General features: G+C 45.9%; 1 protein-coding gene and 1 non-coding gene across 9 annotated transcripts in view; both read right to left on the minus strand.

Annotated features, from left to right (window-relative positions):
- Nucleotides 1-13,902, minus strand: part of ATP2B4 (ATPase plasma membrane Ca2+ transporting 4) — a 117,144-nt gene that overhangs the window by 13,836 nt on the left and 89,406 nt on the right. For all 8 annotated transcript variants that reach the window (XM_031013998.3, XM_031013988.3, XM_031013999.3 and 5 more), the window contains 5 exons: nucleotides 9,533-9,724; nucleotides 8,863-9,076; nucleotides 7,595-7,806; nucleotides 6,240-6,347; nucleotides 2,668-2,844 (listed from right to left, as the gene is read on the minus strand). In XM_031013998.3, the coding sequence (XP_030869858.1) occupies nucleotides 2,668-2,844; nucleotides 6,240-6,347; nucleotides 7,595-7,806; nucleotides 8,863-9,076; nucleotides 9,533-9,724 (903 nt within the window). The remainder of the gene's footprint in view (nucleotides 1-2,667; nucleotides 2,845-6,239; nucleotides 6,348-7,594; nucleotides 7,807-8,862; nucleotides 9,077-9,532; nucleotides 9,725-13,902) is intronic.
- Nucleotides 537-661, minus strand: LOC115932381 (small nucleolar RNA SNORA77). Its single transcript, XR_004068664.1, has one exon. It is a non-coding gene; the product is annotated as a small nucleolar RNA SNORA77 (small nucleolar RNA).

A 13,902-nucleotide genomic window follows, 5' to 3' on the forward strand; every position in this document is an offset into this window, starting at 1 on the left:
TTTTTTTTTAAATTCAGCTCTTCATATAACATCCCTTGTAAAAACAAAAGAATAAAAACAAACCAAAAAAGAGGGGCAGGGTAAATTTTTTTTAAAAAAAAGGAAAGGAAAAGAGAGGAAAAGGAAATAAAATAAGACGATTTATTGTTTCTCCTCAGCATCCTCCTTGGTCTCCTCCTTCACTGAGAGACCTTCTAGCTTTTCCGCCACTTTTTCGGCATGATTGTTTTTGCCTGATCCTGGCCAAGCCGTCTCCTGGAGCCTGTCTTCTTGAAACTCAATGACCAAAGGAAGCCAAGTGGATGCATTCAAGCACCACCTAGACCATGGTCAGGCTGCTCAGTGACATCTGGCCACTTGCCACCACAGCTGCAGTCCAGCCTCACGGCAGAGGGGACCAAGCCCTCTGAGAGACAAACCAAGGACCACTGTAAAGCACCTTCTGGTAAGCTCCAGGCAGTGCCCGGACTCCAATGCCTGCCTAATTGGATGTGAGGCCAGCAACACGGAGAAGTGCTCAGGGCTCCCCAGGAAGCACCTGTGTCCCCAGGGAGCTGCATCGCCCTGGATAGGTGAGGCAGCCACAGCACCCTGGAATGTTTCTCTGGCAGACAGAAAAAGCACCTGCCTGGAAGTACAGTCAGGTGCAGAGTGAGTCTGCAATCCATTTTTCTTCTTCTTTTTTTTTTTTTTTTGAGACAGAGTCTTGCCTTGTTGCCCAGGCTGGTGTGTAATGGCGCGATCTCGGCTCACTGCAACCTCAGCCTTCCGGGTTCAAGCGATTCTCCTGCCTCAGCCTCCGGAGTAGCTGGGATTACAGGCGCCCACCACCACACCCAGCTAATTTTTGTATTTTTAGCAGAGCCAAGGTTTCACTATGTTGGCCAGGCTGGTCTCGAACTCCTGACCTTATGATCTGCCTGCCTCGGCCTCCCAAAGTGCTGGGATTACAGGCGTGAGCCACCACACCCGGCCTCTTTTCCACTTTTCTATTTGTTGTTTTGCCTATAGGAGATAAGTTCCTACCAGGTATATAGTTTAGAATATTCACTCCATCTATCTCTCCTATACACTAACGAGGTGGGATTGACTGGGGAACTTCCTTTCTTTCTCTTTTTTTTTTTGAGACAACTCTCAATCTGTCACCCAGGCTGGAGTGCAAGGGTGTGGTCTCAGCTCACTGCAACCTCCGCCTCCCGGGTTCAAGCGATTTTCCTGCCTCAGCCTCCCAAGTAGCTGGGACTACAGGCATGTGCCACCATGCCTGGCTTGTATTTTTAGTAGAGACGGGGTTTCACCTAAGGCAGGGGATCCACCTGCCTTGGCCTCCCAAAGTGCTGGATTACAGGTGAGAACCACCGAGCCCAGTCTTTTTTTTTTTGTGAGACAGAGTTTAGCTCTCGTTGGCCAGGCTGGAGTGCAATGGCGCAATCTCGGCTCACTACAACCTCTGCCTCCCGGGTTCAAGCAGTTCTCCTGCCTCAGCCTCCCAAGTAGCTGGGATTACAGGCATGTGCCACTATGCCCGGCTAATTTTGTATTTTTAGTAGAGACGCGATTTCTCCATGTTGGTCAGGCTGGTCTTGAACTCCCGACCTCAGGTGATCCACCCACCTTGGCCTCCCAAAGTGCTGGGATTACAGGCGTGAGCCACCATACCTGGCCGACTGGGGAACTTTCTAAAACATTTGCAAGGCCAGTTTTAGACAGTGAAACTTATTTTGAAGATCTCTAGCCAATCAGCAGAGAGAAATACGCCTGTTCTCTGGAGACCACCCTTGAGATCTTGGAATTTACAGTGTTTTTGAGATGGAAAATCTCAGGATTAAAACAATAAAGCTATGGGGGGTGAGAGCAGGGGAAGACAGAATTATCAATGCTTAGATCAGCGCATTCACCCAGGAGAAAGTAGTTACAATTGATGCATGGAAAGTGGAAAAAAAAAGTTATTGTGGGGCTATAGACAGGGGACATAAGAGCAGCAGGGGTGGCTTCTATCCCATTTCAGAAATTGCAAGAAGGGAAGAGGCTTGAAGAAATTATTGCTTCCTCCTTGTCAGGAAGCAAGTCTGAATCCTGCAAAAGATGCTCAGACATCAAGAGACTATTGTCATTTTTACACATGAAACCATCAGATTCCCCACCATGGCCTTACACTTTGAATGGGGGAGATATAACAAGGTGAGTTTCTTTTACAAAGACCCTTCCAGATAGCATCTATTCCTATAATGGCAGTGTGAGGAAGGTATATTAAGTGAATGCTGGGTATGTTGGCATATTGATATTGTCTAACTCCTTCCTTCTGAAGGGTAGGGAAAAACTGAGCATTTCCCACCCTGGGGTCAGGTCTAGTGCTTGCAAGAGACCTTATGCTGAAGCTTGCCCATTTGATAGAGGGTGGCAGGCTGGGCTTTAGGGTCAACCCAGAGCTAAAGGACTATGCTAATAGTGTCCCATGGTCTAGGTCATTTGACTCCTCTCCTCTCAGAGGACCCCACACAGATCCCTTTGCGTGTCTGTCCTGAAGCTGAGGATCTAGGGCTGCCCATCAGTAGTGAGCCTTTGGAAGGGAAGAGATGCTGGCCAACAAGAACTGCTACCCTCCCAACACCTTCCAAGATGGGAAGCTGCTTCTCCCAAGGGAAGGACAGACCACTATCAGAGTACCTGAGTCTGGATACGGTTCAGGCCCCGGAACCAGAGGATCTGGCCTCGGCGCAGCTCCATCTCAGCATGGTCAATCTCATCCAGTCCCTCGGCATCCTTGGTGATCTCCTCTTTGGTGGTGCCATGCCCAGCCTCCTTCAGGAACTTCAGGGATCGGGTAGGTATTGCAGAGATGAACTGAAAACAAGCGCAGCGAAGAGGAAGACGTCAGAATCAGCGTGAGAAGAGCTGTCAGTCAACTTACATGAGCCAGGCCCTTGGGCAAGTTACTCTTTGCCCTACCACCCTTCCCACTGGAAGAGCAGTGGGCAGAAGCACCAATCCATCCAGGCAAGCATTCTCCAAGTGCCCACCAGCGGTCAGGCTTTTAGGAAGGTTTTCTGTATTTATGGACACACACAAAAGAGAGCTTCTATTCTAGTAATCGACCAGCCATCTGCCTGGTCATTTACTGTATTTTCCTCTTTCTGTCTCATTTCTTCTGTTCCATTTTGCAATCTGTCTTTTAAGGTTAACAGAACTATACAGCATGGTACGCAGTAGGAAGAAACAGAGACCAGGACCTGGGGGGAAAGAGTTTGGGGAGAAGATGGTGATATTGCCTATGTATAGGCAAGGGGTTGAGAAGGGTATTGGAAATGAATGACCCCTTTCTTAGTTGCCTCATGCAAAGTAGTTTCTGTGTTACAAACTCTTGTGAAAGGATACCAAAAGTTTTCTTGGGCTTGAGGTGAGGAAGTGGATGGGACAGTCCATAGAAGAGGGGACACATGAGTATTATCGGAAGACAAGGAGCAGTACATAGGGTTTGAAATTCGAAATAAATTTCCCGGTGAGCTCAGCACCTGTTAGTCAGTTCTTTCCGGACAAGATAAGGAGTAGCCAGGGCTCATGTGGGGAAGAGGGACTGTATGGGCAATCTGATATGGAGTCAAGGGTTTTGAAATGGGAAGAATGCCAGAGCTCTGCCTCTGAATGTGGAAAAAGCTGTTGTGATACAGAAGGCTGCTGTCTGGCATCAAGGCCACATGGCCACATGTGAGGCAAGAGCCAGAACAGAGTTTCAAACAACAGGTTTAACAACCAAGCTTTACCAAAGCATAAAACTGCTTTAGGAACCCATTGGTAAAAAAAAAAAAAAAAAAGAAATCTTCACCAAACAGAACAGGGTGGAGGGAATTGGGTCAGACATTAATTAGGGAGGGCTGGGTGCAGCGGTTCATGCCTGTAATCCCAGCACTTTGGGAGGCCGAGGCAGGAGGATTGCTTGAGCCCAGGACTTTGAGATCAGCCTGGCAACATAGTGAGACCCCAATCTCTTTATTTTTTGTTTTTTGAGATAGAGTCTCACTCTTGTCATCCAGGCTGGAGTGCAGTGTCGTGATCTCAGCTCATTGCACTCCGCCTCCCGGGTTCAAGCAATTCTGCTTCAGCCTCCCAAGTAGCTGGGATTACAGGCATGTGTCACCATGCCCGGCCAATTTTTTTTTTTTTTTTTGTATTTTTAGTAGAGACAGGGTTTCACCATGTTGGCCAGGCTGGTCTTGAACTCCTGACCTCAGGTGATCTGCTTGACTCAGCCTCCCAAAGTGTTGGGATTATAGGTGTGAGCCACTGTGCCTGGCCTGAGACCCCCATCTCTTAAAAAAAAAAAAAAAAAAGAAAAGAAAAGAAAAAGAAATTATTCAGGGAGGCATCTAGGTATGAAATAAATAACTAGCAGGTTTAGGGGAGAAGGCCTGCAGCTCCAGAAATGGCTCTTTGAGGCCAGTTAGGGCAAAGTGTCCATTACCTGGGTGGCTGGACACTAAGGGATTATCTGCAGAAACCTGGGGTCTGTAAAGAGAGGTATAGCCCAGGCCAGAGCTGAGGATGAGGGAGGTTTGTAAAGTGGTATTAAGGAAGAAGTGAAACTATTAGACTTAATGATACTATTATAATCGTAATAGTTTAAAATTTGATTATTTATAAGGAATAAGACATTATTCATTACTGTATAGTAACTGATTCACTAATTAACAATGACCTTGTTTTCCTAAGCTGAAGACACTGAGACACAGATTGGTTATGTAACTTGCCCAAGATGATTCAGCTTATAAAAAGGAGAGCTGAGGCCGGGCACGGTGGCTCAGGCCTGTAATCCTAGCACTTTCGGAGGCCATGGTGGGTGGATCACCTGAGATCAGGAGTTTGAGACCAGCCTAGCCAACATGGTGAAACCCTGTCTCTACTAAAAATACAAAAAAATTAGCTGGGCGTGGTGGTGGGTGCCTGTAATCCCAGCTACTTAGGAGGCTGAGGCAGGAGAATTGCTTGAACCTGGAGGGTGGAGGTTGCAGTGAGCCGAGATTGCACCATTGCACTCCAGCCTGGGCAACAAGAGCTGGGCCAGGTGCGGTGGCTCACACCTGTAATCCCAGCACTTTGGGACGCCAAGGCAGGCAGATCACGAGGTCAGGAGTTCCAGACCAGCCTGGCCAACAAGGTGAAACTCCGTCTCTAGTAAAAATACAAAAATTAGCCAGGTGCGGTGGTGGTTGCCTGTAATCCCAGCTACTTGGGAGGCTGAGGCAGGAGAAATTGCTTGAACCCAGGAGGCAGAGTTTGCAGTGAGCCGAGATCACACAACTGCACTCCAGCCTGGGTGACAGAGCAAGACTCTGTCTCAGAAAAAAAAAAAAAAAAAAAAAAGAGAGAGAGCTGGATTCAAACCCAGGCAGTCATTCCCAGAGTCCATGCTCTGAACCACAGGCCATACTGCTACTCTAGAGATCTTGTAAATCTGAATTTATCTCAGGTAAGAGTTAAGCATTCCACCCAGATAAAGCCATGGCAAGAAAGAGAAGAGGCTGGAAACCCTGAATTATGTCAGCTCGACAGCCCATAGCCAGGTTGCTGCCTCATGAGAATAAAGACATGTGTCTTGCAAACTCTTCTACTTCTAAGACCCTTATTATATTTATTTTTTTTGTAGCAAAATTCCATTGAAAAGTTTAGTTTCTGTCTCAGAGAAGCTAAGGGATTTTTCTTTTTTTTTTCTTTTTGAGACCGAGTCTTGCTCTGTCGCCCAGGCTGGAGTGCAGTGGCCCAATCTCGGCTCACTGCAAGCTCCACCTCCCAGGTTCATGCCATTCTCCTACCTCAGCCTCCCGAGTAGCTGGGACTACAGGCACCTGCCACCACGCCCGGCTAATTTTTTGTATTTTTAGTAGAGACGGGGTTTCACCATGTTAGCCAGGATGGTCTTGATCTCCTGACCTCGTGATCTGCCTGCCTCGGCCTCCCAAAGTGCTGGGATTACAGGTGTGAGCCACCGCGCCCAGCCAAGCTAAGGGATTTTTCTACCTCCAGGCTTAGTTAGAGAAGAATTCTGAAACCTCTGAAGTGATCATTCCACCTTGAGATCCTATGAGATGGCAAGAACTTGAAAACTTGAGTGGGGGTGGGGAGGGAAGAGGAGAAGATGAAGATGAGGAGCTGGGGGGTCTCCACCGTTGCTTGTTCCATCTCATGTAGAGGAGGGGAGTTCTGCAGGCTGTGAGAATGCACCAGGAGGGTGTGCCGGTACTCACCTGGCCCCACAGAAGTTCTCCAATCCCAATGAAGAGACACCACAGCCACTGAGACAGGCTGAGGCTTGTACAACTGAAGGGTTTACCCCCAAATTCCACGATGAAAATCTAGAACAGAGAAAGGGGCAGCCCACCATCAAGGAAATGACTAACAGGCAGCTGGCCCTCCAGCCAAGGCCCCCAAAGCCACATCATCCCACTCCTCAGGATCCTTGGGTGCAAGTCCCGATTTGCTTGCAGGGGAAGGGAAAAGAAGAAATCTCAAAGGGGAGACAGACAAAAACAGCCTTTAAGAGCACTCTGATGGGGAGACAGACATAGTTACTGTGACTATGATTAACAGACGATCTGGAGGAGTTAGGGGAGCTGGAGGCTTCTTGTGACTAAAGCCAGTTAGTGACAAGGAGAAGGTACAGTGATGGAGTGAGGAACTGAGGATGAGGTGGGAGGATTGCCTGAACCTGGGAGACTGAGGCTGCACTCCAGCCTGGGTGACAGAGAGAGAGAGAGACAGAGAGAGAGAGAGAGAGAGAGAGACAGAGAGAGAGAGAGAGAGAGAGAGAGAGAGGGAGAGAGGGAGGGAGGGAGAGAGAGAGAGAGAGAGAGAGAGAGAGAGATCTGTCTCAAACGAAAAAAAAAAAAAAAGAAAAAGTAAAAGAAAAAATGGCAGGCGTAATAACACTTTGGGAGGCGGGAGGATTGCTTGAGGCCAGGAGTTTGAGACCAGCCTGAGCAACAGAGTGAGACCCCATCTCTATTTTTAAAATTAAATTAAAAAAAAAAAAAAGGAATTGAGGATGGGGACAAATAAAGGGAGGTGCCCTGCTGAGGGATGGGACATGGTCAGCTCATAGTCTCATATTGGAGGAGTCCAAGCTGGGCTGACTATGTAATATACATGTACAATCCCATTACTTCTCTTTCTTTGAGTTGCACAACACTTTTTATCATAAGCCCTTCAGAACAAAGGGCAGGGACAGGGAGAGTCTATACTAGATGTGCATGCACATTTCATATAGGCTGACAGGAGCCACAGAAAGGGACTAGAAAAGAATACTTCTTTTGGTCATTCTGTGAAATTTCTGTGTATTTAGAAAGATCATGAGAGGATTTTAGAAGTATTATTTTATTTCCAGTCAACATGCTGCCCTGCACTGGAGCTCTTGACACAATGGGCTCCAATTCTAGAGCAATATGCAAAAGAAAGCAGATTGGGAATCCCAAATTGTTCAACTTACAGCTCCAGTCCCCGTAATTCCTTCATTCCTTTTCCTAGGTATGTAGGGAACCCTGGCTCCCAGCTTCTGCCCTTTATCATTCCAGATCTCCTGCCCCAACTGCAGATAGAATCTCACCTGGCAGATGAATGTGCCCAAGACTACAGAGCAGAAGATAATGTTGCGGTAGATGCCTGAAAAGACGTTCTTCTCTCCATGGATCTTTCGGGAGTTGATTTCATTGAAAAGCTGCATCAGCACAAAGGTGTTAAAAACAATGGTATAGTGCTGGCTGGGTGGTGAATGTAGAGGTGCCTTCCTCCCACTATCAATATCAAAGAATTTCTCACCTAGTGGGGAGAGGAGAAGCACTGGAGGTTAAGTGTGGTCTGAACTAAGAGTAAGAATGTGTTGGTACAGATATACTGCTTGCTTATGGCTGGTGTCCATTCTAATTGATCAATATCTGAGCTGCACTAGTTATTTATTTTTTTGACACAGGGTCTTACTCTGTCACCCAGGCTGGAGTGCAGTGGCATGATCATGGCTCACTGCAGCCTGGACCTTCCTGCTCAAGTGATCCTTCCATCTCAGCCTCCCAAATAGCTGGGACTACAGGCGTGCACCACCATGCCTGGCTAATTTTTTGTTGTACTAGTTATTAAACATTCTAAATGTTAGCTCTGGTCTTGACTTATTTTACCTTCTCTCTCAGTTTGCTGCATTGATACTTGCTCTCATGTAGTGCAGCATGGTAGTAAGACTATGTGCGCTGGAGTCAGGCAATCATAGGTTTGAATTTTACTGCAACTATGTACTCATTATGGGACCTGAGCTTAATTTTTTGAATCTGTAAAAAAAGAAATAAGCCAGGCGTGGTGGCTCATGCCTGTAATCCCAGCACTCTGGGGGGCTGAGGTGGGCAGATCACAAGGTCAGGAGATCGAGACCATCCCGGCCAACATGATGAAACCCCATCTCTACTAAAAATACAAAAAGTAGCCGGGTGTGGTGGCGCACGCCTGTAATCCCAGCTATTTGGGAGGCTGACGCAGGAAAATCGCTTGAACCTGGGAGGCAGACGTTGCAGTGACCCGAGTTAGCGCCACTGCACTCCAGCCTGGGTGACAGAGCGAGACTCTGTCTCCAAAAAAAAAAAAAAGAAAGAAAGAAAGAATAAAGCCTCCCTTGTGAAATTCTTGAGTACATACAGTACACACAGTACTCAAGAGTACTGTATGAGTACATATAGTAGCATAATGCACCGTGTAGCGGGAGCACAGCAAGCACTGGGAGATAAAGCTGCGCTTATTCCTGACCTGTGCGCTTGCTCTCACGCTACCTTCTTTCTCTGCCCCCACCTCCAACCAGGACCCCAGCTGCTACCCACCCCCAAAGTGGCTCACCCGCAAAGACAAGGATAAAGATGACAATGAGCTGATAGAACGCATGGCCCAAGATGTTCTTCATCATAGTGCGTGAGATCAGAGGCTTATTTCGGCCATAGGGGCGCCGCTTCAACAGAGATTCCGTAGGGGGCTCTGTGGCCAGGGCCAATGAAGCAAAAGTGTCCATGATCAGATTAACCCACAACATCTGCACAGCTTTCAATGGGGAATCCTGGTGGGAAGAAGAACCAGTCCTTTTAGCTTTTCTCTGAAACCAGTCCACCTTTGCCCTGTCGATGGCCCAGCTCCCACGACCCACCTAGACTTGGAATCTGGCCACTTCCTAGCTGAGTGACTGTGAGAAAGCTACTTAACTTCCTTAAGCCTCAAGTTCCTCACCCATAAAATGGGGATAATAATACCTACTTCACAAGGTCATTTTTGAAGAATACAGATAGTGCATAAAAATGCTTATTACAGTGGCTGACACATAAGTGCTAAGCTAAGGCCTGTAAGTTACCATCTACATAAGCAAATGAAGACAGCGGACTTAGAAGAGCTAACTCGTGTCCCAATGTCATGGGGAAACGCTGCCTTTACTCTTCAGTAAACACACCGTATTCTTCACTCCATGTTCCTTAGCCCCTGACTCATCCCTCCCGTCTCGGCCCACCCACACCCCCTTCACCTGAGTGATACAGGCTCCAGTGAAGGCTACAATCACGGCCACCACATTGACAGTGAGCTGGAACTGCAGGAACTTGGAGATGCTGTCATAGACATTTCGTCCCCACATCACTGCCTTCACAATGCTGGTGAAGTTGTCATCTGTTAGGATGATGTCTGAAGCCTCCTTTGCTACATCTGTGCCTGCGATGCCCTGAGGTAAGATGGGAGGGAAAACAGTGAGGGAGTGGATAAAGCCCAGGCTCCATTTCCTGACCTCCAGGAAGCTTCTGAAGTCAGTGTAAATACTACAGGGCACACTAGTCACACAAAAGAAAACAAAGAGCAAATGTGTCACTGTCACTCTAGAGAAAGGAGGGCTGCGGCCTGATGCCACCAACCTTACTGTTGAGCTCGGACTGGGAATTACAATCATCTTTGATATCCCTTTCACCCTCCCCTCCTACTCCCTCAACCTTGGAAACTAATTAAAAGGCAGAGAGCAAATCCTGTCTATTCTACCTCCAAATTCTTACATTTCTGTTGCCACTGCCAGTATCTCATTTAAGCCCATGTCATTCCGACACCTTTGAGAAACTCTGCATTTGTTCTAGGAGTAGTAGTATGGCAGCACAGTTCCGAAATTTCATCCTTGTTCAAAATTTTCTTTTTAAATTAAATTAAAAAAAATTTGAGACAAGGTCTTGCTTTGTGGTCCAGGCTGGAGTGCAGTGGCAGGATCTCAGCTAAATGCAAGCTCCACATCTGGGGCTCCAATGATCCTCCCACCTTGGCCTCCTGAGTAACGGGACTACAGGCATTTGCTCACCCTGCTTGGTTAATTTTTAAATTTTTTGTAGACATGGGGGTCTCTCTATATTGCCCAGCTTTACAATTACTATTATGAAATAATCTCTAAGTTATGTTGGTAAGTGAAGAAAGAAAGGTAGAAAAACGAGTTTATGGTATGGTATCACTTATCTAAGGGGGCAGGCCATGAATATATTACATTTGTTTGTTTATTTATTTATTTATTTATTTGTTTATTTATTTATAGTTTTTGAGACAGAGTCTCCCTCTGTTGCCCAGGCTGGACAGCAGTGGTGTGATCTCAGCTCACTGCTACCTCTGACTCCTGGGTTCAAGCGAGTCTCCTCTCCTGCCTCAGCCTCCTGAGTGGCTGGGATTACAGGGACGCACCACCATGACGGGCTAATTTTGTATTTTTAGTAGAGATAGGGGTTTCATCATGTTGGCCAGGCTGGTCTTGAACTCCTGACCTCAGGTGATCCACCTGCCTTGGCCTCCCAAAGTGCTGGGATTATAGTCATCTGCCACCGTGCCCGGACGGCATTTGATTATACTTTAAAGGAGCAAACAGAAGAATACACCAAAAACGACAGAAAAAAATTACCTATTGAATTAAGAGGGAAGCAGCAAGGCAAAGGCAACCAGGGTGGAAGCCAGATTTGTATGAATATACCTTGTTTTGTACATTTGACTTTAGAACCATGTATTTTATCTCTCTCGCTTTTTTTTTTTTTTTCTTTCGAGACAGGATCTTGCTCTGTCGTCCAGGCTGGAGTGCAGAGGTGTGATCTTGGCTCACTGCAGCCTTGAATTCTTGGGCTCAAGCAATCCTCCCACCTCAGCCTCCTGAGTAGCTGGGACGACAGGTGTGTGCCAGCACACTTGGCTAATTTTTTATTTTTTTTAGAGATGGGAGTCTCACTATATTGCCCAGGCTGGTCTCGAAATCCTGGCTTCTAGTGCTCCTTCTCCCTTGGCCTCCCAAAGTGTTGCGATTGATTATGGGTGTGAGCCACCACACTGGCCTAAAAAGCAATCTCCAAAATGGAAAGTAACATGATATAAATGATCTGGTAGCCACTTGGTAGCACAACTGCACACACACAGACAAATGTTACAAATGACTTAAAAACAAAAATTTGATGGCACATTCCTGGTAGCATATACCTATGGATAAAAGGAACTATGAGAAAAATATTTAATTGTTTTTGGCAGAGTAATTGTATTACTAATATTATTGATGATATTTTGTAACTACTTGAAATATTTTAGAATAAAACAAAAAATAATCATGTTAATGCAATTAGGAATCAAAATTTTCAGCTTAAGGGATACAAACATAAAATCAGGGAAGTTAAATACAATTAGAAGCTGGGTGTGGTGGCTCATGCCTGTAATCCCAGCATTTTGGGAGGCCAAGGGTAGGAGTTTGAGACCACTCTGGCCAAAATGGCGAAACTCCATCTCTACTAAAAAATACAAAAATTAGCAGGGTGTGGTGGCACACGCCTGTAATCCCAGCTACTCAGGACGCTGAAGCAGGAGAACTGCTTGAACCTGGGAGGCAGAGGTTGCAGTGAGCCAAGATCATGCCACTGCACTCCAGCCTGGGCGACAGAGTGAGACTCTGTCTCAAAATAAATAACTAAATAAAATAAAATAAAATAAAATTAGAAAGTTATAAATCAGGAAGTTAGGCATCTATAATTCTTTAAAAAAATTATTATTTCTTCTAAAAGTGGAATAAAAAATATATAATTCTAAAAGTAAATGAAAAACAGAAATATGAATTCACGAAGTATTTTATCTTCGTGAGCAAACACAAGACAAACACAAAAGCAAGTGAGACTTAAGAGCATACTTCTTAGCTTTGTCCACTGAAAAGGCTTAGAAACAAAGATCTACTCAGTAGCAAGGAACACCTTTGAGTTCCAATTGTGTTCTCTAGTGCTCCTTCCCCCTTGGCCTCCCAAAGTGTTGGGAGGCCGTTTCAGGCCGGGTGCGGTGGCTCACCCCTGTAATCCCAGCACTTTGGGAGGTTGAGGCAGGTGGATCACTTGCGGTCAGGAGTTTGAGACCAGCCTGGCCAACATGGTAAAACCCCATCTCTACTAAAAATACAAAAAATTAGCCAGGCTTGGTGGCAGCTGCCTGTAATCCCAGCTAACTCAGGAGGCTGAGGCAGGAGAATTGTTTGAACCTGGGAAGTGGAGGTTGCAGTGAGCCGAGACTGCCCCACTGCACTCCAGCCTGGGTGACAGAGCAAGGCCCCATCTCATAAATAAATAAATAAACAAATAAAATAAATACCATTTCACATTAAAATGAAGCAGGAATCCTTGGAGAAATGGACGATCTCCTATCCAGGATAAAAAAGAACCAAAAAACCAAGAATAAACCAAGAAAGCTATTAAAAACAACTGGGGTTGTATCTAAAGGACTCAGCAATGTTGAAGAGGCCTCTTCTGCCTAATGGTGGATCACTTTGAGCATCAAAACCATACTAAGAGCAGTGGATTGAAACACATCAAATATACTTAAATCTATGAATTCGTAATGATACTTAAAAAAAAATCCACTCGTTGGTCACCTTTGGAGGTTCCTAAAAAGTCAACTCATCATTTAAAAAAAAACCAGTAATTAAAAAACAAACCAAAAACCTACCTTTCAGGTAGGATTGGAACCTCAGAGTAATCAAATAGTCAATGAGGGGGAATCTCTTTTGTTTTTTGAGATGGAGTCTAACTTTGTCACCCAGGCTGGAGTGCAGAGGCGTGATCTTGGCTCACTGCAACCTCTGCCTCCCGGGTTCAAGTGATTCTCCTGCCTCAGCCTCCCAAGTAGCTGGGATTACAGGCGCCCGCCATCATGCCCAGCTAATTTTTGTGTTTTTAGTAGAGACGGGTTTCACTGTTTTGGCCAGGCTGGTCTTGAACTCCTGACATCGTGATCTGCCTGCCTCAGCCTCCCAAAGTGCTGGGATTACAAGCACGAGCCACTATGCCCGGCCGGGAATCTCTTTTTATGTAAGTATTTAAGTTAATAAATAAAGAATTACAATATTGTCATTTTGCAGCCCTCAATGAAAGAAAGGGTCTAGAATCTGATAACTTCTAGAACCAACTACTTGCTTATAGGAAATACAAGGAAGAAAATAATACGTTAAAGGAAATCACAGTGAAATAATCAACAAAATCTATACTGAGGGATAGTCTCTGCAGACAAACAACCCACTTCCTTCAAAACTAAGTTGCTAGGAAAAAAGATGGAGGGGGATTGTGCAGAAGAGAGTTAACACAGCAGGCCTGAGACGACTATCCTTAGGAAGGAATGCTTGCAGGGTGGGCCCTTGGCTGGCATCTGGGAAATGGGCTCTCAGAATGCTTGCCCTCAACAACTAACTGATAAGGGTGGCTCATTGTGTCTAGACTGTGTCCGAACAATGTGGTTTACATTGAACATTTGCTTTCCTTTTGGGAGTCTGGAATTTTGGTATGTGCTAGGCAGAAGGTGCCTATGTGACCAGCCTCAAGAAAAACCTTGGGTACTAAGTCCATGATGGGCTTCCCTAGGCAGAACATC

The sequence above is a fragment of the Gorilla gorilla genome, chromosome 1, assembly GCF_029281585.2.
Source record: "Gorilla gorilla gorilla isolate KB3781 chromosome 1, NHGRI_mGorGor1-v2.1_pri, whole genome shotgun sequence".
Classification (NCBI taxonomy): domain Eukaryota; kingdom Metazoa; phylum Chordata; class Mammalia; order Primates; family Hominidae; genus Gorilla; species Gorilla gorilla.